Source organism: Buteo buteo, chromosome 10 (genome assembly GCF_964188355.1).
Source record: "Buteo buteo chromosome 10, bButBut1.hap1.1, whole genome shotgun sequence".
NCBI lineage: Eukaryota > Metazoa > Chordata > Aves > Accipitriformes > Accipitridae > Buteo > Buteo buteo.
Window position 1 is genome coordinate 13,048,094 of NC_134180.1, and position 27,655 is coordinate 13,075,748.

Genomic DNA, 27,655 nt, shown 5'->3' on the forward strand with positions numbered 1-27,655 from the left:
TTACCTTTTAGTACATAGCAACTATATTTTTATAAGAAAGCTCAAACTTACAAAAAATTTTGAACATGTAGTTTTTTGAGTAAAATTCTAGAAGATTCACCTAGACTGGACAATTCTCTTTTCACTTGGATTAAGTCTCACTTTGATGCAAACTGCCCATCTGAGAGTAAGAAGTGTCAGACATTGATTTGATATGACGAATACAAATAAAATGTACGCCCTTTAGCTGCTTTATAGCTGGTGCTGGCTTTGTTCCTTCTCTTCACTAAAGAAAATTTGGAGAAATTTTGAGTACTCAATTTTAATAATTCTGAAAAATTTGGTATTTTTAGGGAATCTTACATAAACTTGCTTTGCTTCCAGTTAGTGATCTCACAAGTGCAAGACTGTACAATACTTTAGCAATTCCTCAAATCCATTAGAGATAACTGAAATAAAGTTGATTCAACTTCTGCTAATCAGTGAAGTCTCAGAAATGCTCCCATGGAAGGGCACTCAATCTTGATGCTGTTAATATCAGGTCAGACAAATACATCAGAAGTTACAAGTACATAGCAAACCCTATGTTAAGCGGAAGACAAACCTTCAAGCTCCTTCAAATCAGTGATTCTATAATAAAAGCATGAATGAGTAGGAGTAAAAAAAACAACCAACCAAACCAAACCAAATTAAAAGGTAAATGATAATGCATTATGCTCCAGAAAAGTTAGCTATTGACTTGCTGTTCAATGAAGGGACATCAGTTTACATCTAATCAGACAAGTATTAATGTAGACCTCACAATTAAACAGGGTAGAATGTTTATGTGAGTATCTATGCAAGAAAACTCAGGAAACAGAGCTCATTAACCCATGTATCTAATACGTGTAAACTAAAGAGCAATCAGTTGTCCTCTTTAGCTGACTTTGTGTTACTCAATACGCTACAGGATATTTTTCAGTCTTGGAGCTGACAAAACAAACAAAAATTACTTCTTCGGATGGTGCTTATTTGACACAATACATGACATTCAGCTGCGTCTTAATCAGATCGCTAACACTTGCAGTGTTATTTGAAATGAAGTTCTACTAACTAAACTCAGAAAAATCTCTTGCATAGTCATATTTTACATACAAACCTTTACCTCCCAACACATCACTTTCATCCAACATGAAGCCTCAAAACAGTTAGCATAAAATTACTATTTTAACCCCAGTTTTGCTTAATTTACAAAATGATCCAAGCAACGTAAGATTTCAAATGCTGCCTAAGACAGCAGCAAAGAAAACAACCTTTTGGATGTTTCACAGTGTTTTGCAGTGGAAAGTAGTCTTCCCACATCCACATTTTGTGGGGAAAAAAACCCTGAAACTGGCCTGCATTACATTTAATGCTAAGATTCATCCCCAAGTAATACTAGTATACGCTTATAACAGAATCAATAAACTCACCTTATATAAATTGGATAATTTTATGTGGGCATTCAGTTCATTGTGGAATCTTTCCTCCATACTACCTTGCTGTTCTTTTGCCTAGTAAATTAAAGAAGAGACAGGGTGGGGGAGCATTCCACTATTTCTGTTTCACACATTTTGTTTTTTAATTTGTAGAAGCAACTGTAATGCTGTTTCACGTATACTTCAAGTCATCTTACCTCCTTCAGTTTATTCAAAAGGTCTTCCACATGCTTCTGAAGATTTTCATTTGACTGTTTTAAGCTGTTTACCTGTTCCTCCATTCTGGAAACCTGTTCAAAGAATAAATGAGAATACTATGTATAGATTTGTCTTTCTAGTCCAGTTTATTTTGGAAAATACCCATCTCATTGTTTTTTTACTTTAAAAAACCCCAAAAGTTCCAGAAAGAGCATAAATGGTTACATTTTCTAACAGTCTTTGCTCCCACGCATTCAGCTAAATGAAAAAGTGAGAGTCTCCAAATTGCTCCAATTATGCATAACCAAACAAACCCACAAGCCTCAGTGGAGCTAAGTGCCACAGAAAACCTGACCAAGTGTCAGTTTTTAAAGAAACTGCTCAGGTACTCAAACAGAAGCTCACTGAAACTGTGTATTTTCAAAATACAGCCATTGATTCTGCCATGTATTTTGTTGCAGGGAAATAAAAATATTATCACTCCAATCCACAAAGAATGTTAAGTCAGATCCTTCTGTCCCTTCCCTTATTAAGATCTGTATTCCCATACATTTTAATAGCATTATACTGTTATATAGCTTTGTTATCAGCTACTCCAAAACATCTAGCTTATAATTAAAATCTTTGACTTTTCTAATCAAGATAATGGTAACTGTACATATTCCTTAAAAATCACAAGTTAAAAGAAAAAACACCTCCTTATTAATTGCAAAACATTTATTTTTTATTTGAATACAGTTATTAAAGTACTCAGTTTGGTTTAATACAGTTAATCAGGAGGTATAATTTATAAGAAATGGCAAAAGCACTCAGCAATTACACTACCTCCTCCTTCTTGTTCTCCAGATTACATTTAAGCTCCAAGATTTCATTGCCTTTCTCCCTGGCAGTATGTAGAAGTTCATCTGTTTTGGCTTTCAACTCAGCATTCAGCCACGTGTTTTGATTCTGTAGTAGTTCTTTTTCTTGCTCCAACCTTTTCTCACGGTACTAAAAAGAAAATTGCATAGTGTAATTTTACTGGTTCCACAGAAAATAAAGAAGCTAATCAAAGTAGTACGATCAGAGTAGGAGTAGCAAAAATGTACTGTAATTTAGTAAATAGCACCAAATGACAGGCAGTGTTCCTTATTACATTGGTAATACTGACTTACCAGTCTCTTGAAACTTGAGTTAGTTTCCTGAAAGTTTATGTTAGCTGGGAACATTAACTAGATTAATATCTAGTTAAAGGAAATAAACTAAAGCATCAGAGTTTTCCTTCTCTTTTGTCCTCTCTTTCAGCTTTTTATGGAGTTTATTCTGCCTACAGAGAAATGGTGCAGGTTCACAGTTATTCTTCTCCTTTCTACCTGCCTTCACAGACCTGGAGTTGTTCTTCCTAGTGTGCGGGAGCAGCCACCATTGCCACCAGTGAGGCTTGGACATGCTTGCCCAACTTCACGCCCCCTTGCCTTCTATAAATATATATCATATTTCCAGTCACAGCCAGCAATTTTATAATAAAATAACTTGTTATAAATAACAGGAGTACACTTGACCTACTTTCAAAGACAATAATGACAAAATGATGATTACATCACATATTAACAACTACTTAGTAGAACATTAACATGTACTATGCATATAAAGTACTACATACCTTCATGGAAACATCTGATGTTTGAAGTTCATCCAACTTTAACTGAAGTTTCACCTTTTCTGTGCTTGCTTCTGTAAGCTTTTCATTTAAGCGTTTAACATCCTCTGGAGGAGGGAAATCAGTGTTAAAAAAAGCTAACTGGATAACAGCTTTAATTACTCAGCTTAACTAAATTGTAAAGAATGAGAATAAGCAAGACATAATGTATGTGATTCTATACTGTACAGTAAAATATTGTATAATGTGTTTTTATATCTACAAAACCAAGCATCAAACTGCTCTGTTTTTCTGCAATTAGCATGTAATTTCCTTCCTTGTTTCCTTTTCTCTAAATACTGTTTCCTGCTAATCCATTACTTGGTGCTGCCTATACAAACTGGATACTCCATATCAGTTCAATTGTTCAAGCATGTCTTTAGCAAAATCACATGAAATATTTTGTTAATATCTTCTTGGCTATACCGTTTAAATGTTCAACTTCCTGAGATTGTCTTTCACTTGTTCGAACCAAATCTCTCTTTTCAGCTTCCAGTTCTTCTTTTTCTCTACTTAAATGGCTCTGAAAAAAAAGAAACCAGCAAAAGAGCAATAAAGAAATGTGATCAACTTTCTATAACAGTTTATAGTCACTATACCACCTTGGTACACTTACCATCACAGAGAAGCATGCTAAACCACAGTAAGTTACCCCAGCCAACTGAAAACTGGGATAAGAGGCTTTTATAGTGGGCAGCTGAATCAGTCTAAACTACATAGTATGAAAGCATGGCTGCTTCCATTTTTTCTATCATGTTGGGGTATGGAATTCAAACAAAGGCAGGTTAACGTACCTCTTTCTTCTAGTGCCTAACAGCCAACATATTTCAATTAATGTTTTGTTTTTCCCTGTAAATCACTCTGATACTAATGTCCAGCTGGTCCTTTGCTCTTAAATGCGAAATGCCACTATCACATAATATCAGACAGCAAAGATGAGAGAGGTATCACGCAGCTTTCAAGACCAGCATTTGACACTGCCTCTCATGGCATACTCCTTGAGAAACTGGCATCTCGTGGCCTGGATAAGTGTACTCTTCACTGGGTGAAAAACTGGCTGGATGGCCAAGCCCAGAGGGTTGTGGTGAAAGGGGTGAAATCCAGTTGGCGGTGGGTCACAAGTGGTGTTCCCCAGGGCTCGGTGTCGGGCCCTGTTCTGTTTAATATCTTTATCAATGATTTGGATGAGGGGATTGAGTGCACCCTCAGCAAGTTTGCAGACAACACCAAGTTGGGAGGCAGGGTCGATCTGCTTGAGGGTAGGGAGGCTCTACAAAGAGATCTGGACAGGCTGGATCGATGGGCTGAGGCCAATCGTATTAAGTTCAACAAGGCCAAGTGCCGGGTCCTGCACTTCGGTCACGGCAACCCCATGCAGTGCTACAGGCTTGGAGAAGAGTGGCTGGAAAGCTGCCTGGCAGAGAAAGACCCGGGTGTGCTGGTTGACAGCTGCCTGAATATGAGCCAGCAGTGTGCCCAGGTGGCCAAGAAGGCCAATGGCATCCTGGCCTGTATCAGAAATAGTGTGGCCAGCAGGACCAGGGAGGTGATTGTTCCCCTGTACTCGGCACTGGTGAGGTCACACCTCAAGTCCTGTGTTCAGTTTTGGGCCCCTCACTACAAGACAGACATTGAGTTGCTGGAGCATGTTCAGAGAAGGGCAACCAAGCTGGTGAGGGGCCTGGAGCACAAGTCCTGTGAGGAGCAGCTAAGGGAACTGGGGCTGTTTAGTCTAGAGAAGAGGAGGCTGAGGGGAGACCTTATAGCTCTCTACAACTGCCTGAAGGGGGGTTGTAGTGAGGTGGGTGTTGGTTTCTTTTGTCAGGTGGCTGGAGATAGGAAAGAGGAAATGGCCTCAAGTTGAGGCAAGGGAGATTTAGGTTAGATATTAGGAATTTTTTTTTACTGAGAGGGTTGTCAGACATTGGAATAGGCTGTCCAGGTAAGTGGTTGAGTCATCATCCCTGGAGGTATTCAAAAAGCGAGTGGACGGGGTGCTTCAGGACATGGTTTAGTGGCATGGTTAATGGTTGGACTTGATGATCTTGAAGGTCTTTTCCAACCTAAATGATTCTATGATTCTATACTGAATAGGTAGTTTTCATGCCTTTGCTTTTCAGTTGGCATAGACAAGTCCAGACTGCCACAAGACTCCCTCTGGTTCTAGCAGTATTTGAATGAAGATTAGAATGAAAATCATTGAACTTAGAGTAGATGAAATGAACTGAAGGCCTAATAGAAATCCAAAAGAAGCAACCGGATCTGTTCAAAACTGCATCTAATTTTAATATTCTTTGAAAGACAGCTTTGATAGTTAAGACTTCACTGAAACAGTTTTATTTCGCTAAATATAAGAGTTAAAAGAGTAACCAAAGTATGAACACATGCAAAAAATCAATTAAAAAAATCAAATAAAAGTCAATATTCTTGGATCATTTATAGGCTATAGTACTGCTTCTGCCTTCTAAGGTGTCAGTACAAACCACTTCAGTTAGGCCCAGGTAAGCCCCTCTGGTGAAACAATCAGATCTGTCTTCTCATTGTGGAGAAATCACTCTAGTAATGTTTTTGCTTCCTGCTTCAAAATTAGTGGTCTGCTGGATCAGTCAGTGGAAGTGACTCATCCTGCAACCCCATGACTTTTGAGCATAATGCAAGGTAAACTGTGCCAGAGCGTGGGAAAGGATGGTGGAAAAACCACAACTCTTCTTCATACCTTTGTCCAATTTTTGAGGTTCGGCTTAAAGTCACCTCACAACAGGTTTCAGCTAGAATGAAACAATCTATCCAGACTGAAATAAAAGCACCTACTCTGACATATGTTCACCTGTAATTCAGTTTACTAAACCACCAGCATTTACTTAAAAAATCCACACAATTTTCCTGTACGCACAGCCATACGGACATGTAAATACATACACCAGTACATATTTATACTGATATTGATACGGCCCAGTTTGGAAATTGATTGCATTCTTTTCTGCAATGAGACAGGTGAACCAAAGCCTTTCAACTTATTGTCAGGCTCTTCCAGTACCTGAATGGCTGCACTGCGATCCTGAGCAGCTTCAAGTTCTTTATTTTTCTCATTCAGTGACTTCAACTGTTCATCTGTTGGATAAAAAGAAATAGCAGTGAGGGACCTCCACTGTAACATAATGACAGAATTCACTCTCCAGATGCAATTAAGCCAAAATTTCCCTTAACAACATAAGAAAAAAAAGAATTCAAGACTTTGCTGTGGATGGACTAGGTAGTATTGTGGCAAACTAAGGCAATGCTTAGAGTAGAGGCATTTATTGTGAAGATCAATACATAACTCACTGTACTACTATTACTACAAAAATCAGAAACCAAGGTTGTTTCTTTTTTCCATTAGAACAAAAGTTCCATTTAAAAAAAGCCGATTTGAACACAAAAGCAAAACATCTCTCTACTTGCAGAAATAACAAATGTAGTTGATAGACGGATTTTGAACTCCTATTTAAAACTTAAAGCGTTTCAGCATACCATTAGACTAAGGAATTAATATCCTGTCCAATCTTCAGAATGTGCAGTTATACTTACTAAGTTTTTTAAGCTCCTCACGGAGAGTTTGACATTCTTGTGTCTCATTTACAAGTCTCTCCTGACTTTGAGCCAGACGCTTTTCTACTTCAAAGTACTGTTGTTCTGCAAAATAACAATGTTATCTCAATTTCACTTAATAAACATTTCTTTTTCTTTCTCACCTTTATCAAGGATCCTTATTAATGGACATCTTTATTAAAGAACAGTATTTATAAAGAAAATATCTAAAAATAATAAGACTACAGTAGAATTCGGAGAAAAAAGTATTTTTGAAGGTAAAAAAGATACATTTCCACATTAAGTTAACATTGTTTAAAATACTTTTGTTAGCGTGGAAAGCGGTATGTTTCCAGCAATGATCCATAAATTAACAGCCTAACTAATTCTAATAGTTCTGTAACATTATTGATGTAGCTAGAGAACATTTTATCAGCAAATTATGCAGTGTGGTCTCACCAACTTAAAACTTCTTTTACCTGTAGCATATTTCTATACACATACAATAAAATCCACATAACCCTAGGTATCAAAGATTTGATTTAGAAAATTTTTAATGAACACTTCTTAAAATGAACTCTTGTGCTCTATGCTGCATATCCCATAGCACTGGAAAAAATAATTACATCTAAATTTTGGTTATCTGAAACAGTAACTGTGTCATAGAGTTTAACTGTAAAATACTTAGTAAAAGCAGAACTATTCTCACTCTCAGGCACAGTGCGCTTCTAAGGAAGCACTGAAAAACTTTTATTTATCTTATGCTTCCTTTCATATCTTACAATTTCAAATAATGCTGCCCCTCCAGCCATATATAAGAAGAATGGACCTGAAAGAGACTAACCTGCTAAAATCTGTGGGCTACCTTAATTTACAGTACACTTTATTAATTCACTTTAGCAAGATTTTTATCATGAAAGACACAGAAAGGTTGAAGGAAAGGTGGAAGTAAAGTTTACATCAGACGTATGTCACCTACCCAATAAATTAACTCATATTCACAAGCCTGCCCAGCGCTTACACTCATCTACACTCTTCTCTCATCTCTACTCCAGTTCTCTACTGGTATTATTTTTCTGTGATGTAGTAACCTCCAAATCAATATAAAAACGTTGATTCTATCAGGAACATTTTATATGGAGAGGTTATGGTCTTCAACATGGAATTTAACAGCAAAAGTATAAACCTAAGGCTATCTGAGAGTTGGGTAAACGAATCGTTATTTCTGTTCCACAACTAGGATCAAAGCATGGCCTGAAGCATACCAATGCTTGTTATAAATGTGATTAAAGGCTGTTCTTTAAACCCATTTCGAATGTAGTTTTAACCCTGAATAGTCCTTTGCAATAGAAAAAAACCCCCCAAATCAGACTCCTTTTACCAAGCGAAAGTGAGAGAAAAAACCCTATCAGGTCTCAACTGAAGGGTCCCTTCCCAGCCAGCGGGCATGCCCCCCACTTCAGGGCCCCTTCCCAGCCAGAGGCCGCACACCCCCACCTCAGAGGCCCCAGGTCACCCCCCGAAAGCGTTTCGAAGACAACAACGACCCGTCAGGCCCAAGCCTCCCTCCCTCCCTCCCTCCTCTCATCAGAAGGGACCGCGACATTGCGCGGCGGCGGAAGGGGCACCCGGCCCGACCCCAGGCCACCCGTTCGCACCCGAGCCGCAGGCCCGCTGCCTCTGCCCGAGCACCGGGACGAGCGGATACCGCGCAGCCCTTGGGCAGCGCAGCCCCCTCGGCACGGAGCAGCCCGGGGCCTGCCCCGTTCCCGCTGCCCCCTCACCTCCGTTCCCGTCCTCCCAGCCTCCCCCTCCCCAGACTCACCGCTGTCCACCTTGAAGCGCTCATGCCTGGCTCGGAGCCCGTCGATCTCGCTCTGCTGATCGGCCAGGAAGCGCTCCAGCTTCCCCTGCACCGGCTTGGGCAGCTTGGAGAGCTCGGCCCGCTCCAGTACCTGCTGCAGCACGGCCGCCATCTTGGAAGCAACCGCTGCGCTTTCCGGCCTAACCGCCACCGGCCGCGACGCGCCCAAGGGTGCAGGCGCCGCATTGCCGCATGCGCGTGCAGGTGGGCCGCCCCCCCGCGGAATCATGGGAAGTGTAGTTTTCCAGACAAGGAGCGGCGCGCCACTAAGCACTTCCGTTTCCGGTAAGGCCATTCTTTCCGCCATGTTGAGTGAGGCAAGAGTTGCGGGTTGATACATGAGGGCCGCTAAAATTGAGACAGAAATCCCGAAGCCTTCGTCTCGAAGCTCGCCACGAGGCCGCTCGCCCTTCTAAGGCCTCCTGCGCACCCGGGAGATGCAGGAGGAGGCGTCACGGCTTCTGCCACTCAAAGCATGGCGGCGTTGGCGCTGAGCTCTCCCTCTGAGCGCCCTTTTCCCGCGCTCGGGTCTGGGTTGTTGTGCGTCATCACCCTAAGCCGGCGCGCGAGCGGCGCCTGCCGGTGACGCGGCTCGCATCCGTGCTCGGCTGAGACGGCGGCAGTAGTGGCGGCAGCGCTGAGGTGGTGGCGGCCGAGCTTGGGGACCCGGCGGCGGCCGCGGCCGTCAGGCGAGTGCGGGGAGCGCTTGGTGGCGGCCCGAGGCGGTGAGGGAGCTGCGCGGGAGCCACCGCCGAGCTGTGGGCCGGGCTCCAGTGCGGGTGCAGAGGTGCTTTTGGCCCGGCTGGGTGGGCTGAGGTGAGGTGGGTGACAACCTTCCTCCAAGCCCTGGTCCGGAGCTTCAGCTCTGCCGTCCCTGTGCAGCTTTCTCCAGCAGGCACCTTTGCGGAGACTCAGAATGCCCGTCGCTTTCTCATATTTAGTTTTTGTGAAAGTCTTCGGTGTGTAAAGCAGTTTTCAGAATAGGTCTGCGTGGAAGGGAGGGGTGTCAGTGGCAGTCCCCATGCCCTGGCTTCACATGGCTACTGATGGGAGCTGCAAGGATGGCCTTTTGGATAGTCCCCAGATGCTGTACTTCTAATGCCTTAGGAACTGGAATGAAAAATCTGCGTGGCATGTTTAAGTACAAGTGTGGAATTTAGCAAGTTCCTCAAAGAGGAATGTGAATGCAAAAATGCGCACTTTACGTTCTGGCCTCTGATGAAACATGATGTAGCAAGAAATTGTTGCTTGAAGACATGTTTTTCCTAGCATTTGCTTGCATTACTTGCCATGTCATTTCAGTGGCAGGTATTTAAAATAGCTTTCTTTCAAATAAGGGTTACATACTTCCTCTAGTATAGAGAACTATGTTTTTCATTTAAAAAATCAAACTTGCAGATCGTAAAGCTACTTAACTAGCCTTTGTTGACAGATAAAGTATTAATCCATTCAGCATCTTTGTGCGAGACTCTAATTTTCATGTAACCAGTGTAGTATATATACTTCTCTGACTTTATACGTTATTTGTTTTGTAGGTTGAAACTACAGTACTTAGTCTAAAACCTGCAGTAATGGGTAGAACTTACTTTGTTGAGGAAGCTATTGGGCAGTATCTTTCAGACCTCAGCACAAAATTAAAGCCTTATGTCACTGGCCTGTTAATAGGGCAGGTAAGTGTGTAATATCTGAAGTCTGTTCCATTTGTTCATGTTAATAGGGGAAAACCCCCTTGGCCTTAATCATCTGGGATAAACCTATTAACATCACACTGAGCTTGTATGATGCAGGAGGGTGGTAATATGACCAGAAGAGACTTCTCCAGAGGGTTTGCAGTGTCAACCAACTACCCAAGTCTTTTAAAATCCTTTTGTGAAAGACACAACACGTAGAAAAGAGATTAAAATCATAAAAATAAAACTTATCACTGAACAAGGCATTAAGGCAAAGGCAAAAAAAAACCATGAGGGAATTATTTTTGCAACAGATTACTACAGAGTTTAACAATACCTAGTATAAGGCAGCCCTTGCAGTTACTATCTTATGCAGTATAGTCTCAGACTTGATATCAACCTCATGGCATATTTGCTTATATTGATGTTTTTGACAGTGTTCCTCACAAAGAGACTACGTAATTCAGGCTGTTCGAACGCCTCCAAAGGAAGAGCAGAAGGAAGATAACATCAGTCCTTCAAAACTGGCATCCATCGATGAAGAATGGATAACTACGCATGCCAGTCAGGTAGCACGGTGTGAATTAATGAAGGGCTTGGGAGGAATAGAAAGGAAGTAGGATTGACAAAAACTATCTCATCACTTGTGTTGTCTCAAGACTTTTTCTCAAAGTAAAAGAACCTTCCTAACCATGCTAGGCACAGATATTTTAAAGCAAAATACCTGTATTTTTTTCAAAGTTTGTGATGAAACAGAGACTTGATAGGACTGAAGCAAGAACGTTTTCAAGATGCGTTTAGACATTTCAGAGGAACATATAAGTGAAGAACAGTCTTGCTTAATTCATTTCTTCTCTTGATGCGTACTTGCGTCATTAGAAAATTTTGATATATCAAGTTACATGCTTGCTAGATTTCTGATTCCTATTAATGTTCTTGGTTTGTTTTTTTGTTTGTTTTTTTTTTTTGTTGTTTGTTTGTTTTTTGTTTTGTTTTGTTTTTTTTAAGGTTTCTAGAATGCTTCCTGGAGGCTTATTAGTTCTAGGTGTATTTATTATTGCAACTCCAGAACTGTCAAAAGATTGTCAAAATGCTTTGCGCAAGGTAAGTAGACTTCCTGGTTGAAAGACAGGAATATCTTTAGGTGTGTAGCTGAGTAATTTTCTATCATTGACTTGAATATATATGGTTGTTTTGTTGCTTTATTTCTAAAAGCACAAATGTTCTGGTTTGAGGTATGGTTTTGAGACTGAAACATCAGAAATTGTTGTCCTATGGGACTATAGCACACCTGGTATTTGCTAACTTTCTGTTTCTTGTGATGTTTGTTACTGTAATAGCAAATCTTACTGTATGTACTGGAAGTGGACATTCAGGCTTAAGGAAGACATCTTCAAGGTTAATGTTAAACTAAATCCTTGTGGCACAATTGCTAGTAATGGTAGCATGTTAGCTTTTTTTGTCTGAATGAATTAGAGATGTTTATAGTAGTGAAAGATCTACAGCTCTGATTTCTCTAAAATGGATATCTTGTGTAGAACTAGTAGTATTTGACTTAGGTGTGGGGGGTTATATTTAAAAACTACTTAGAATGTGCTGCTGTCCGATAGATGTAAAATGCATTTTTTTTTCAGTATTGGGGCATCTAGTGCCACATTGAGTTTCTGTTCTGTAGATGTAGGTTCATTTTATCATTTTCATAAAGTAAGTGTGATGAATGATTTAAACACAAGTAGGTTCTAAAGCCTAAGGTCCAAGATTCAGTTTTGGCAGTGCAACACAATCACATCTCAGTTGTGATTACTGAAACTAGTAGCCAACAAAAAAAGGTGAGCTGTGTCCAGGTGATCAGTGATTGCTGAATTAAAATTTGTTTGTTTGTTTGTTTTTTTAATTAGTAGCTATTTTGCATAGCTGTCTTTCCTGATCCTCAACTGATAGATATAAAGCTGTAATATTTTTGTGAGGAGAAAAGCATACAAGTTGAATATGTGAATGTGTGTTGCTTGGTTTGGTTTACAAGGAAGCTGAATTAAGATTTCACAAGTGACTTTCGCTTTGGAGGGGTTGCCTATGAGTCTTTGTTGAATGTTCTTTTAACGTGACATTTTGTGACATGGAAGCTGTATTTCCTGTTTATGCATAATTATGATATCGCTTGGACTTAGAACTTCAGTACAAGACGATTTTCCAGAAATTGTAATGCATTATTTTTGTGAAAAAATCCATTATGCTTTTTTCGTCTTTAGCTAATCTTCTCAGTTGAGAAGTCCTTGACTAAAAGAAGACTCTGGAAACCTGCTGAGGAGGAGGTCTCGGAAAGAGCAGCTCTTCAAATTTGTTCTGCTACAAGAAAGTATCCTTTATAAACAAGCTTTATTGATTGAGACTGCTATCCCCAACCTCTTTTCTGTAGTTATTTCTGAATAAATGATAAATTGCGAGGAAGAAGTTGTTTCAGTTTAGATAGGCATAGATCAGTAAGTTGAAATCATGAAGTTTTCTGATTACCCATGAGTAAGACTATTGACCCTCTTATCCTTGCAAAATTTTCATAATTTCAAAATTTCTTACTGTTAGGCTTGTTTGTGTGGTGGCATCAAATTATGCCTTCCCCAGTCAGTTTTGATTTGGGTAAATTTAAGATAACATCTAAAAAACTGTATAGCTTCTTGAGCTTGCTATTACCAATGATATTCTACATGGAAGTGGGGAAGTAGTGGGCATGTGGGATCTGTACTAGTGCTGCAGAAAAATGCTGGGTCTGTTGATAATGAGATAATACAAGGAGAGAAAGCAAGGTTTTTCCATGGCGAGGTGAGAGAGACAAAGACAAATTACAAATTGGTGCATTGGTGGCTCTCCCTGTGAATACCTATTGATCTTAATATATTTGTAAGAGATGGGATAGCATCACTATGGTAGTTGGAGTTTACAGTCAAATGTTTTTCCACTTTTTTTACACTAATGAAAGGTGAGAACTTTCTTCAGTAGTAAAGTAAAGGACAAAGTTAATTGTGAATTGTTCTTACTCGGTTTTTTTGCTGTTCACTGGATCTTTTTCTTTAAGTAGCAAAGAGTAGTTTGCCGAACCTATGATGTACAAGATCCAAAGGTAAGCTCATAATCCTGTGTGTACAGCTTTTAATGCATGACAAGCAAAGTTTCAAGAAAAAAATCTCTATTTGAGTTATATAGTGTTTCGTATAGACTCTTTGTTGCTTTTTTCTGTTCTCAGAGCTCACCTAAACCAGCAGATTGGAAATACCAGAGTGCTCTGTCTGCATCCTGGTTGGCTTTGAACTGTACAGTAAATGTTAATATTCACATTCCACTTCTTGCTACTTCACCGAACCATGACTTGGAGAAAAATACCAAGGTAACTAACTGGCTGCATCAGTTTTGTTGTTGGTGTCTACACTATTTCTGTTGAAAATTAAATGAGAGAGAAAGATTTGAATAGTGTGAGTAGAGGAGTAGGACTAATCAGCGGAGAATGTTTGGCAGTTATTCCTCTTTTAAATGTAATTTGAAGTTACTATGAAGCATTCATAGTATAAAAAAAGTGGATAGCTTTTCTTCTGCTGTGCTTAATGTGGCAGTTTCCTTTGCTCAGAATTATTTGGCGGTTGTCATGAGTATTCCAACTAAAGTCTCCTGCTTCACCTAGTGAAAGGTTACATCCAATTAGAACAGAGGTATGGGGTACTTTTAATATGAATTGACTGTCAGTAGTCTGCATCCCTCTACAAAAATCAGATCCCTGGGGTAGCACTTCAATATTTTGAAATGCTTGTTTCTTAATGGATATATTTTGAACTTGTTGGTTTTAAGATTTAGCTTTGGAAAAACATAAGACAGATTTTTCAGAGACTTTAAAACTCTCTCTGAGTAACTGTTGAAACATGTTTGTCTATAATTTCAGCATGATACTGTCCAACTGTTTTAGTGAAATTCTCTTACCTATTATGACATTTTTGTGTTTCTACTTTTTTTAAAGAATGGGTTAAATCGATGGTCAAAACAGATAGAAGACAGCGTTTTTCTGATCAATGGACAAATTAAAGATGATGATACAGAACTACTGGAAGGGCAGGTGAGTACCAAATAACAAGGAATTGAACTCTGTTAGATGTGTAGTTAGAACCTCCAGTGTGATAAAGCATTGACTGAGATGTCTTCTGTACAACATTTGTTGATCTAATTGGCCTATTTTGGGTAACTAATATGCTGGACTGCTTGTGTTCCCATCTTCATTGCTGCAGATTGCCTGTTTTTCTTCTGGCAATGTGAACGCAATAATTATATGTGAAGTCTGACTAAAAATTTTTCTATATGCTGTCTCCTCAGTAAACAACATGAGTAAGGTGTGAATGTAGGTGATAAGATTTCTAAGACCTACATATGTCTAAATGTTTAACAAAGAGTGGAAGCACCTTGTTTGGCTGATACATTCATTTCCTTTTAGTTTTGTATTTATATTCTCATGGCTGTTTTCTATATGCCATTGTTCTTTCTTAAAAGCTGTGAACTAGGACACATTTTATACCATAGTGAGGAGACTTTGATTTGGGATATTTTTTTTTTGTTTCATGACACAAAGAATTTTTTTCCCTCAGAAAAAGTTAAGAGGAAATACTCAATCCAGCACTCAGTTTTCTGATGTCAAGGTTCTGACACAGCTGGTAAGTATTCAGTGGTTTGTAAAGTATAACCTCGCTGTTATCTTATAAAATAGAATAAAAAATGAAATAGCATTCTGAATTATTGTCTAGAAATCCAGATTACTTAATCCTAAGACTTTTTTTTTTTCCCCCCATGGATATTGACTGTGAAACTGATTGTGGACAGATCTGCATATTTTGTGTCTTCAAAAATTCTTGTGGTGTGATAACCACGTTGTCTAAGAATTGCACGGTACAGCTGCAAGGAAAATTTGAAAAACTGGTGATAGAAGTAAAGTCCTTTAAACTAATTCATTTGATAGTAGGATACCTGTACATACCTGCGTACATTGATTTCAAGGTGACTTCGCATCATTCTGAAGTTCAGAATCACCCCCACACTTCAGCTTGCCATGGCTAGCTATGGACATTTACTTGAATGATTTCATCAGAAGCTCAGTCACTAGTTCTGGATTAAGGTACAGACCCTGGGAGCTGAATCGTAAGCTGGAGCTGTTGGGTCTGTGTCAGGAGTTTCCTCTCTATCGAAGTTTATGCTGACTTGAACCCTGAATTAGGTGCACCAGTCTAGGTCCTAAAGGTCCAAGTGTGTCCAGGCATTGTTTTGTTCTTGCACAGCACAGGCCATAACGTTTTGTCAGGTAGTTCCTGGATTCTCTAAAGTCATGTTGAGCAAAACTTCCAGAAATGTATAAAATGCCATTTTAAAGACTTGGTGAGTATCTCGGCTTCTTTTGTTGTTACATTGTTCCAGTGGTTAATTGCCTCAGAAAGGAAAGCTTTTTGTTTTGGCAGAGATAGTTTGTGCAGTTCATGTGGAAGTTATGCATCCCTGTGTTTCCAGGTGTTGTCTTAGAGTGCTTCATGCAGCGCAGTAATTGTTTTGGTAATTAGGGTGAATATTTCTAGGCAACAGTTTGATACAGTTCTAAATATGACCACATTTATAATTTAGTACTGACTGATGAGATGACACTCAGGATACCACAGGTTATGCTTACTATATAGTAAAAATACAAACTTCATCTTTTAAAAAAAAAATCTTAAAAAGATTTATAGATTGCAGTACTAATTAGCCACAATCTACTTGCCTGAAAAGTTATAGAAGTCTCATAGACACAAATATTTAAATTGCAAGAAATGGAATGTCTGGAAAAGTATATATATTCTCCATAATGGAAAAGGAGAGAGATTTTCAGTCTTAACTAACAAAACTAAAAAAAAATAAAAAATAAATTAATTATGAGGGAAAACAGGCTATATGTAAATATCTTAAGGTATGCTACTAATTTCCTACTTCTGTTTTTTGTTACTCATGCTGCAAGTGCCTATGTAACAAGATAAAACTGAAACATGTTTATTTTTCAGTCCCAGGGTTCAAGTCATAGATCAACAGCTACAGTCCAGGTCTGCAGTGGTTCCATAAATCTCAAAGGTGCTGTGAAATGCAGAGCCTATGTACATAACAACAAGCCAAAAGTTAAAGAAGCTATTCAGGTAGTGATAAGTTTTTTTAGTTAATCAGAAACATTTTTATGAAATACAAGAAATTTGTCATACTGCTTTTTTTTTTTTGCCAAAATAACATGGTCTAAACTGGTGTTCAGATGTTCATTCCCTTGAACATATGGATTTTTTTAGAATCCATCTGTGTGTGTGTGATTGATTCAGTTCCTTTTTCACTTTTAGCAGGCATGTGTCCTGTTGCTAAGGCTGTTCCATGATGAAACTTTACACAAATTGTCAAAGTGATTAGGCTGTGACAAATTTTCTTAAAATTAAGAAAAGGTTACAGGCTATATTTTTGTATGTATAGGGGGAAAATACAGATTTATTTGTTCAGTTATTTTTTTTTCCTGTTATTGAGTCAATGCCTTGTGATTATTTTTGTTTGTTTTTAATAGTAATGTCTAGAAGTTGTCAGTTCTTATTCTAACAATACTAACATTCTCCTCAGCTTTTAATTTTTGTTTTGTTATTTTCTTTTTTGATTTTAATTCTTTTGATGTTAGCTTCTCTTTATTGGACTTTTAAAAATTCTCTTTAGAGTTTTTATTTTCTGGAAAAACTGTTCTTTCAACATGGGTTAAACCCTATAAGGGACTTCTTTTGTTGTTTCTTACTAGTCAGAAACTTCACAAATGGTTTTTATATTACTGATGTCTTCGCTTTGTCTTTGCAGGCTTTGAAAAGAGATATAATAAACACATTGAGTGATCGCTGTGAAATACTATTTGAAGATCTCATTATAAATGAAGGACCTCACAAAAAAAGTAGGAATTCGGAGAAAAACCAGCTTACATCTGCAGTGAATTTTGGTTCTTGTAGAAAATTCTGCTAGGGTACTGAAGTTCCAGTTTGGTTAGAGCAGAATAGAAAGCAAATAGCATAATTTCTGTTTGGCAACCTTGACTTTTTCTTGAATCATGAGAATTTTTGTCAAGTGCAGAAAGGTTCTTTGGCATCCCAGTTTTCATACAAAGTTTGTGTTCAGTTCTCATGACCAGAAAATGCAATTTCAGCTTCTTTCTCACTGATCAGAAATTTTGTAATTTTTAAAAATACTGTAGTTGAAACTCCCGTCACTGAAGTTCTAACTGTAAGTTGCACATTTTACATTTTTATGTTTGTTTTATTTTTTTTTTTTAAATCACTGTACGGTATTCCTATTAATATTCAAGTATGCTAAAACTTGGTAGGATTAAAAGAACCAGCTGGGCATGGCCTTCCATGTTCTTATATCACCTATGTTACAAATGATAGTGGACATGAGCTTTGAAGTTTTAATAGTTCATCTCCATTAAATTAATTATGGCATTATATGTGGTGATTATTATGTGCAGAAGTATCCTGATTATTTTTTTCTAACTAACTGTACAAATATATATTTTGTGTTATCTCTGCCCCTGGACTTCTTTCTCTTCATCAAATACTATTTTACAGTCTTTGTGTCTTTTAAAGAAATACATCTTATTTCAGCACCATGAATAATTGCTGGATTGCATTATCTTGAATTTAACAGAGCACCATGCAGCGACCAGAACACAATGCAAATTGATCTGATGAAAATAAAACTTCCTATCATGATTATATTAAAAACTAAGGGGTTATATGCTGAGACCAGATCTCCTAGCTCATGCTGCGTGATTCTTTAAACTTCTTTGAGTCACTGCAATGGTATCAAGTTATCTTCTTGTTCTTTTGTTGTTTTTTTTAAACCAAATATTATTGGTTAATTGAAATATTGATTTGAAGATCTTATATAAAAGAAAAGCCTTTTAAAAGATACTATCTTCGATAGTGATTTTAGAAAAAATAGAAGAGAAATGGAAACCAACTGATTGTGTAAGGAAAAATTATTCATGTTCAGAATTACTATTTACTTTAGGATAACATGGTTTGTTTTGGTGTTAGCTGGCTTTATCCAACCTGCATGATTTAAACTTGTTTTCAATTGCATGCAGTTTTCCATTTCCTCTTTAGGTGGCACCCGTACTTTGTGGCTTTATGGCATAAAGCAGCCAAATGTTTTCAATGCTTTGTGGTGTTGAAATCGTGCTGTTTTGTGTACACTCTTATGTGCAGTCTTTCCTAGAGTTCTTTTCTAGTCATTCTAAACATGAAAAAAGTTCTGTTTAACATTTTATGGTCTGTTTTGGAGGTCTCAGGTATTTCTGGAGAGACTAATGTAAGAATATAAATCAGTATAATAGCAGCCAAAACTTTCATAAAACAGAAACAATGAAACAAGCCATGCCTGAAAACAGGATTTTTACATGGAAACCTTGAGCAGTTCTTTTGCAATAGCTTTATCTTATGATCAGAGATTAATAAGGAATGTTATCATAGCTGGCAAGGCTTTTATTTGGATGGTATTTTTCCCCCCTTTTCTTTCAGGTTTTGAGAGGGAGTATCATGTCTTACCTCAAAGACTGTTTGTCCCTGTTGCTGGATCCAGTGTGATGCTCAGTGATTATAAGTTTGGTGATGAGGCCACTGGAGAAATTCAGGAACGTTTTGTTGAGATGTTGGATCAATCTGTGCAAGCTGAAGATATCCATATAGCAGAGGAAATTAACACAGGTAAATACAGTATCTGAGAACCAGGATAGACTGCATCATGGATTACAAAAATGTTGACTAATGGCATAGGCCAGTTTTACCCAGATATGGATATGCTTAAGGTTGGCTTACTTCATATCAAGCTCTAAGGGTTTATATCAATCTAATTACAGCTTAAATATATTTGTGAAAAGTGGTAAGGGTTCTTGCAGTTTTTGTATTTGACTTGTAACAGACCTTTCTCTCTTCTCTCAGATATTTTGCTCTTTCACTGCATTATCTATGCAATCGTGGTTGCAGCTCATGCACTACAGTAGATACATAAATATATGGCTTAACAAGGTTAGCATACATTACACTGCACATGAATTAAAGGTGATCGTACATTAGCAAATAAACTGTAAAAAAAACCTGTAAAGCTTTATATTCTGATTACTTTTTTAGTAGTTCAACTTTGCTGGTTTAAATGCTGAGTAGTTCTGATACTACATCGAATAAGCTAGAATAAGAAGTTGAGAGCTTTAGTCAAATCTACTGTTTTATCACTAAATATTAAAAAATACATATATAGTCTAATGTGTCTTTCAGGAAGATGTCATGCTAAAACCTGACCCTTTCAAAAGTACAAAGTACCTTTCTTTGTTCTGAGTGTTTTAATTTATGTATCAAATGCAGTGCCCATAACTGAAATTTTGATTCACCCAAAATGGGAAGAAAATAGAGAGAGCTTTTCCTTTTCTACTGCATGTCTTATAATCAGTTCATAAACTTATAAGACTTTTATATTTGTTTTAATACAAATATTTTGCTATAACCTAGTTACTGACTTTTTTCTGAATATTTCTGGTTTATATAATTTCCTGTATGGGAAGAAAAAAACCCACCAACAACTTTGATTTCAATGTAGGAGTCAAACCTGTAGTTGAAATGCTTCCCAATAATACTTCCTGTGATCTTACAAAAGAGATTTCTTTTATTCCCTTTTTTGCCCCATAAGTGTGAATGAGCTGCAGGTTACAGGTTTATAATAAAATTCTTAATTTCAGAGCTAACCATAAATTCTTATGTCTTTCTAAATTGATCAGTTTTCCCAGGCTTTAACTAAAGCTGTTAGTAGTGAATCTGATTCATTATCTCAAGAAGTAAAAGATGTACACAGCTCAAGAACCTGAACAAAACCAGGAAAGCCAATAAAAATCTCTCTTGCATTATAAGGTTAACTTTTATAATCTTAAAGCTAATTATTACTGAGCTTTAAGGAATTAGTATAACTTAGGGAAGCAAATTAATATTTCTGTAACAGTGGAGAAAGGTGTGGGAGGGAAAGAGAAGATGATTCAGTTTAGCTTCATTGCTTGTGTAAGGATGTATGATCTGGAGGTAGGAAGAAAGCATGATTTAGACTAACAGCAATACGTCACAAAGATTTGATGCCATTAATAGGCATAAAATGATGTCCAGGTAGCTCACAAAATGAGTTTGTATGTTCTTGTAGCTTGCTGGTTATAGAGTTAGGAGTGTGGGATTTATTTTTCTTTTTTTTTAAAAAAAAGTAAATTTAAGTAAGTGCATAGCAGAGGAAAGGAAAGAAAACATACAAAGAGGATTTTGGTCAAAACTGAGACTGGCCTTGTCCCAGTGAACACCGTGAAATTTGTCCGTAAAATGGGTTCTGTTAGTAGCGATGATGATAATAATGCTCTCAGCACAACAGTGTTAGATTCTGGTAATCATTGTTACTCTGTTAGTAACTTGTGATTTATGTATATGCTTTTATTGATGCCAGGAAGGCTGTTTTAGAAATTAGACTTGTTAACTGTGTAAGAAAAGTGTTCTGCGTTGTAAAGAAAAGCATTAATTTTGCAATTTGATTTTTATTGGTACTTTAGTATGAAGTGTCTAAGTATTGCTGTAAATGTGTTTTTGTGACGCAATGAGAGTTTGGGGTTTCCCTTGTGTAAAGGCTTTTTCAGTGCATTGTTCCAATTTGGGTAGCATTTGTTGTTTCTCAAAGCTTAGCATTATCTTTATTAATAATAGTCAATATTCAGTAATGGTGTAAAAATTGGTTTGTAGTGAATTTTGACATTAGCCTTTCTGTTTGTATCATGATTCCTGTGGTCTTAGGCACCAACCTTGAATTAAGTGGAAATGCTATCCATAGTGAAGTTCTGGGGAAAGTTTGCTGATAAAAAGAATTGTTTAAAATTCAAGAACTTGAGCAGGCTTTTGAAATAATTTCTTTTTTTGTTGCTCTTTAAAACATGCACTTGAGAAGATGAGGATCTAATCAGTACAGCCAAAAGAGTTATTTTTTTAAGCAGCTTTTAGTCAAAACATATGAAATAAAGATATTTTGAGAAGGTCAGTTTCGTGTGCTTAGTATGGCCTCTGCTGCTGTCTCCTACGCTTTTGTTCTCTTGATCCCTTGTACAACTCTCCAGTGAGGTCACTACTGGGTCATGCTTTAAAATTGTTACATGGAAAATAGGAAGTAAAACCTGACCTATTTATAATTGAAAGATATAAATAGCTCTAACATTGTAGCGTCAAGGTATTTAGTGCTTTAATACAAGCAATTTATAGCTCTGCCTTTATGATTGGCGTTACTAAATCCATGCCCCTTCTTGGTACAGGGGGTGGTGGTGGTGGTGTGTTAAATACCCTGAGTGGATAAACATAAATAAGACTTCAGTAGTGGTAATCACTCCCCTATCTTTGTTAACAAATTGAAGAATTAATGAAGAATTAAGGATTCATATAATTGGTACAAGAAAGCATCTGCTTTTAAAAATTCTTTGTGTGATTTATACTACAGCTGCATCATATGCAAGTCTTCCATAACTTAATGACAAAAATGCCTTTGGTAACTAAAGAGCTCAAAGATGTTTCTTTCTTTTTTCTTTTTTCTTCTTTCTTTCTTTTTTTCCCCGAGCAAGCGAGCATTGCTGCCTTGATGTGCAGCTTCAAAAGTTACCTTCAGAAATGTGCAACAGTTCTTACAAAGGTGCAAAGAAACATAAAGTTAGAGGGCACAAACTATCCTACTTGCTCATCAAAACTAAAGCAGGAAGAAACCTGCTGGATCTAGACTTCAGAGGTGACCCAAGAAATGTGGTCAGCTTCTCTAAAAGTGTTATGTTGTTTTAGGGAATTGAAAACCGTTGTAGTTTGGAGAGAATGTGGTGCTCTTACTGTGCTAGTTAAGATACTTACTTAAAAAGCTATCTTGCAACAATTAATAATTCATTTACTGTAGTTGAAGATATCTGCTCATAATTTAGGCAGATGAGGGTGTGTTTTCCTTTGCACAGAAAAAATAACGATGAAACTACGGCCTCATTGTGGACCAGTGGGCTTCAGAGATATTTGATAATTTATCTTCAAAAAAGCACCCCTTGCATTGAAATGTTGTGTCCTTATTTTTATTTTACATGTATGTGCAGCTTGCAGGGAGATCTCAAAGCCATGTTTATGCTTAATGTGTGCATATATATTTGTGTGTTTATCTATGTATCTTTCTAGCCTGGTAAGTTTTGTATCAGACAGTTATTAATTGCTCTTCTGTAGTACATCGTATACAAAGTCAGTGGGTTCAGGATAAAAATGGCTAAAGACAGATCCTAAATGTCTAGCTTGAGTGCTTTTTTGTAACAACAGATCTTGTGCAAGTTTGACTTAAAAAGAATTTGAAGACAATCATGCACATGACTCACCTTAGATGACAGAAGCAACCTTTCTGATCACATATCTAGATTATACATTTCCCCCATAGTTAATGATATGATAGAGAAAGTACTTTTCCATGAATCATTTTCGTATGAGTCATACAAGGGGTGTGCCTTATTACTCAACTATGTAATTTGTAATTTATAGGTGATTGACAGCCCCACTCTGGGAATGGGAGATCTGTTTTCATTTAGATCAGTGTTCCATGGGCTGCTAAAACTTGATATCTGGTACTGCTGTGGGTTTTTCTTCTTCATCTTCTGGACAAGAACAATCTGTTAGGCTTTTTTTCTTATCTCAGCATGCCCATTCTGTTCTTTCTGAAGACATCCAGATCTCACTGCAATAGCACAAACACTTTCTCCTACTGTTTACTTGTCCAGAAGATGTCTGCAATAGTAGCTACTGAATTGTAGTCAGAACTTTTGGCAAGTGATGCCTTAGCAAACTATCCTGGGAACAAGAATGCAAATTGAAGACCTTTGGCCTACCACCATCAAGCAGCCTTATCACTGAACTAGGTAGTCCAAAGCATGCTTGCTCTATGTTGAATACATGAACAAGTGCAGCTAGAGGACTTAAGATTAATCCCCTTCTTTCTCTCCTCCCCCTCTCTAACAAGCTGGATATAGCCAAGTGATTAGGGAAATCTTTGGGAAGGAAATAGATACAGATTTGAATCCCATCAGTCTGGAAATAGAATCAAGCTCTCTCACATCCTGGCTGAGCAGTCTAAGGATTTAGTAATTGTTCCAAAGGGGAATGTGTCCTTTATGCCTGCTCTGCAAGTGTATTTTTAGCGGATCTTCAAAAAGGAATTTCTGTGCTTTGAAAAAAAGCATCTATGGCTGTTGGGTAGGGAGGTGATGCTGGGCTCCCTCCATGTAGCCTGAACTCTGGACAGATGGCTTTGAAGGAAAGACTTTGATCTTGGAAGGTGGTTAATGGTTCATTTTGGTGGTTCCCGCTCAGAGTAGTGAAATTCTCCTCAGGTTATGTAAAGGGGGTTGGATATGTTACTCTGGATGCAGGGTGTGGAAAATGAGTTTTGGAAGAGGAGCTCCTTCCCAAATGTATTTTTTCTCTTTATTTTTTCTCTTTATTTTTTCTCTTTATTTTTTCTCGTCCAGCCATATGGAATAGTTTAGTGCTATGCTGTTGCTACTGTACCATTTCTACTGCAATAAACTGTTCTTTCTACCATAAATGTACTTTATAAAGTTGATAGGAAGTTCTTGGCCTTTTGCATTAATTCAACTGTAAGACACAACTGTTAGCTTTTCACCTGATATTTACTTCTTCACTTGATTTCCATGCAGTTGATATTTGTCCAGTTACTGACAACATGGATGACACACAACAGCAACAACTGACAAAAGCAACACTGCTGTTGAAACTTCAACAAAATATGGGTACGTTACTTCCCTGATTTTTGCTATGGCAATCCAGAAATTATAATGGCCCCTTTCAGTACTGTTAGATTCCACAGCATTATTAATAGACTGGTGAGATTAATACAATACTTTTCTAAAATGAGTCCCCATTTCAGTATTGTAGGTGCAGGGTGTTTCTGGGGAAGAAAGAACCACAGCCTGCTGTTGGAACAAAACCGGTGTTTGCATTCGTTCAGCCTACAAGTCAATAAAAAAGGCTCATGTAGCTTTATTTCTTTTTTGGAGAGCCACCACTTCTGTAATTCCATACTTTAAAAAAAAAACCACAGTTGAATGGCTTTGTCAAGTAGGCATCCATAAATCGGCTAGTGACTCACAAATCTTCTTCCGAAGCTGACAAATACATATGGGCTTGGGTGCTAATTGTCAGCCTCAATAATTCAGGGAACACCAGCCGCAGAACTCTTCTTTCAAATACAACTTCTCCATGATACTCCATAGTCCAGCTCTCAGATATCTGTCTGCACTTAGTACAGTTCTCTTTGCTGTGAGTTTTGACTGTCTTTTCATATTAAAATACACTTCAGTCGTCAAAACAGTAACTTTTGTTTTCTATTAATGCTTAGAAGTAGAACATGGTAACTGGAAGATTAAAGAGTAGTAGCAGTAAATATGTGTTTGCTTTGGATGTAAAAATGTTTTCCCTTGAATCATCACTCAGGTGTTCTGGTTTTTTGTGTCATCTTCTCAGCTGCATCAGTAACAAGCATGTTAATCAACAGGAAAATGACTGTTGTGCTACAAAGACTTACAGAGTAGATGTAGTGCAACACAGACAAGAAAAAACTTAATAGCTTTTGTTTCTTAAAGCTTAAAATTTTTGCTATTTTTCCTAGCCTGATTCCTAGAATTAAGCAGTAGTGCAGAGTCAGTGCGTTATTTTATGGGCCAGGACATGGCCAAGTTACTACAGAAGTATGTGGTCATCTGGATTTCTGGAAGAATCCTGCTCTGATTAGAAATGTCATGTGGAGCTTTTATAATTTAACTATCTGACATCGTAGCTGTAGATTTAGGCTTCACAGTGGTAGATGTTTTTTGGGGTGGCTTTTATTTCTCCTCCTGCTTGCCATTCACCTGGACCCTGCCCTCCACACCCTAGCTGCTGATGACTGTGCTGCCCTTGTCACTCACTGAATGCATTTCCTTTGTTATTTTAGGTGTGGTAATAGCAGCTGCTGTTGCAGTCTTTGCATCGATCTTCTCTTTCAATTACTTCAGTGATTAAACTCAAGCAACTGGAGCTTCATGGAAGTATTGGCCAGTTACAAGATGGAAACATCTGGGTTTAATATATTAGTAATTAAGAATTGTTGCCTAAATATCGCCAGTTAGATGTACAATATAAATTGTAATGATAGGTTCAGTTACCTTGTTCCAGCATGCACTTACTATGTATCAAGTAGAATCATGCAGTTACAGTATCAAGTAGAAGGTGAATCAAGTTTACAAGAAACTAACCCTGTTGCTTTGTATAAATGAATAATAGTATTATTTTCTAGAAGGATCCCTTAAGTAAATGTAGAACTTCTTCCTACTTGCTGTTTTAATGCAAAATGCTATCACTGGTGTTTTTCAGGCTATTGGTAAGACTAGCATAGTTACCTGGTGTGACAATTCTTCCTTTAACGGTTCCTTTGCTAAGAGAACTCTTATCTCATTAAAGTTAATTGGGGAAAAAATTAGATTTAATGCAGCCAGCATTTCACCATATGCATTGGTTTAGATAATATTGGTTAACTAGCATAATAGGTATACAAATAGTTTCTCGTAGTTTCAAGACTAGACCAATTCAGCCTGTAAATACCTTAGTTCAAGACCTGGAGAACTCAGAAGTGAGTAAAATGCATAGAACTTGTGAGATGTGTATACACCACCCTTTCCTCAGTGACTCATAAGGACTTCTCTGTCCAGCTCCGATTCAATCATCGTTCTCTTGGAATATTAACTATTTCAGCAACAGCTACATCTAGGCAGCCGTTGTGGATTAACTTGTAGATGGATGCAAGTTGTCAAAAACTGTTTGCTAATCAGGATTTTTAGCCTATAAACAGATAGCTCTTGATTATGAGATATTCTCCTGGGTATGTTAGGCGATAACATGATTGTTTACTTGCCATGAGGAGAGTGGGAGGAGGGAAAAATTCTGGTAAGGTTAGTAAAGAATAATTTGTGCATGAAATGTGATGTTTACTTGGATCTAAACTACAATAGAAAAGAATTCCAGATTTTAGGGTGTTTTAATACCACTGCAAATTTCTTTTTTGTATAAAGGCACTGGAACACTAAGAAAAAACATAAACATTTTGGTTGTAAAGCATAATCAAGGATGTGCTGGGATACTTTTAATAAAAGGCAACTATGAGAAAGGTGTCTTAAATACTATTGTCTCATCTGGGTATTCCATTTTTACATGTTTGGAGAAAGAGCTGCTTTTAGTATAGTAACTATTTTGGAACACAGTGTTGATCTTTTGTGCTTAGTATTGCTCAAGTAGGGCCTCTGAGAGGAAAGTGAATGTTGTAATGGAGGCACTGTTTTCAGCTGCTGCATGTTTTATAGATGCATGTTATTCTGTGCAAACAGGTGGAATCAATAGGCAAGATGTCATTATGCAGAAGCAGTTGATTCCAGGAGAGGTTGAGTGCTGTCCAGAAGAAGATGAATTTTGCAATGTGCTTCAAAATATGGTTGGTTTAAAAATTGCTCTGCTAAAGTCTATTAGAAGGAGGAACAGGGGAGTAATGAGAAGAAAGAAGTTTGTCTTTTGTCTCTGTCTCTTTTTTTTTTTTTCTCTTTTTTTTTGGGGGGGTGGGGAGTATGCTTTCGAAGGTAAAATACAAAACGGTTATTCTGTAGTTGCCTGTTACTTGAAACTCAGCCATAGACATGAAGAACATTTGAGATGCTAAATATCTTACACCAGAGAAGAAAATTGTCATGAAACAGTCTTCCAGTAGTTCTTGGTTAGCACCTGTGGTCTAAAAATTAGAGTTTGTTTGGAGGTGTTATTCCCTAGCAAAGAACTCTGTTTTTCTTTCTGCCCTGCAAGCTTATTCAGTGTTTAGTAAATGAACCTTTTCTTTATGGCGTTTCTACAGGCAGTCAAATTAATCCTTCAGCTTATAACTAACTAGCTATCAAGGATCTGTGGAAGTCTAATTTTCCAATTTGAGGTTGGAAGAAGGCAAAGAAAGAAGTTGCTTTGCATGAGATTTCTGCTTTAATACAGGAGACTGCATTTAACTACCATGTGCAGTAAGAAAATAACCCTGTCGAAGAAAAAAATGAGTAATTTGACTTGTATCTACA

General features: G+C 37.7%; 2 protein-coding genes across 7 annotated transcripts in view; one reads left to right on the plus strand and one right to left on the minus strand.

The window, feature by feature from the left end:
- Positions 1 to 8,915, minus strand: part of TPR (translocated promoter region, nuclear basket protein) — a 45,954-nt gene extending 37,039 nt beyond the window's left edge. For all 3 annotated transcript variants that reach the window (XM_075038701.1, XM_075038700.1, XM_075038699.1), the window contains exons 1-8: positions 8,705 to 8,915; positions 6,880 to 6,984; positions 6,350 to 6,423; positions 3,739 to 3,835; positions 3,277 to 3,380; positions 2,460 to 2,624; positions 1,634 to 1,726; positions 1,431 to 1,511 (exon numbers count right to left, since the gene is read on the minus strand). In XM_075038701.1, coding sequence (XP_074894802.1) covers positions 1,431 to 1,511; positions 1,634 to 1,726; positions 2,460 to 2,624; positions 3,277 to 3,380; positions 3,739 to 3,835; positions 6,350 to 6,423; positions 6,880 to 6,984; positions 8,705 to 8,855 — 870 coding nt within the window. In that variant the 5' untranslated portion in view covers positions 8,856 to 8,915. The remainder of the gene's footprint in view (positions 1 to 1,430; positions 1,512 to 1,633; positions 1,727 to 2,459; positions 2,625 to 3,276; positions 3,381 to 3,738; positions 3,836 to 6,349; positions 6,424 to 6,879; positions 6,985 to 8,704) is intronic.
- A 151-nt stretch (positions 8,916 to 9,066) lies between these two features.
- Positions 9,067 to 27,314, plus strand: ODR4 (odr-4 GPCR localization factor homolog). 4 transcript variants are annotated; one of them, XM_075038704.1, is made up of 14 exons: positions 9,067 to 9,468; positions 10,279 to 10,413; positions 10,851 to 10,982; positions 11,422 to 11,517; positions 12,663 to 12,769; positions 13,492 to 13,528; positions 13,652 to 13,792; positions 14,414 to 14,509; positions 15,033 to 15,098; positions 16,467 to 16,595; positions 17,281 to 17,371; positions 18,996 to 19,181; positions 24,209 to 24,301; positions 25,504 to 27,314. In XM_075038704.1, exons 2-14 carry the CDS (start codon positions 10,315 to 10,317, stop codon positions 25,569 to 25,571), a joined length of 1,341 nt encoding a protein of 446 aa, XP_074894805.1. In that variant the 5' UTR covers positions 9,067 to 9,468; positions 10,279 to 10,314; the 3' UTR covers positions 25,572 to 27,314. The 4 variants fall into 4 exon arrangements, with proteins under 4 accessions (XP_074894805.1, XP_074894803.1, XP_074894807.1 ...); XM_075038702.1 differs by having other exon boundaries at positions 9,067 to 9,432; XM_075038705.1 differs by having other exon boundaries at positions 9,448 to 9,564.
- Positions 27,315 to 27,655: the final 341 nt, after the last annotated feature.

Excerpts from the sequence above, each read along its gene's own strand:
- ODR4 (XM_075038704.1), top strand. The coding sequence starts at position 10,315 with ATGGGTAGAACTTACTTTGTTGAGGAAGCTATTGGGCAGTATCTTTCA. Across the intron at positions 14,510-15,032 it reads CAGAACTACTGGAAGGGCAG|AAAAAGTTAAGAGGAAATAC; the intron begins GTGAGTACCAAA and ends TTTTTCCCTCAG. Across the intron at positions 15,099-16,466 it reads TCAAGGTTCTGACACAGCTG|TCCCAGGGTTCAAGTCATAG; the intron begins GTAAGTATTCAG and ends TTTATTTTTCAG.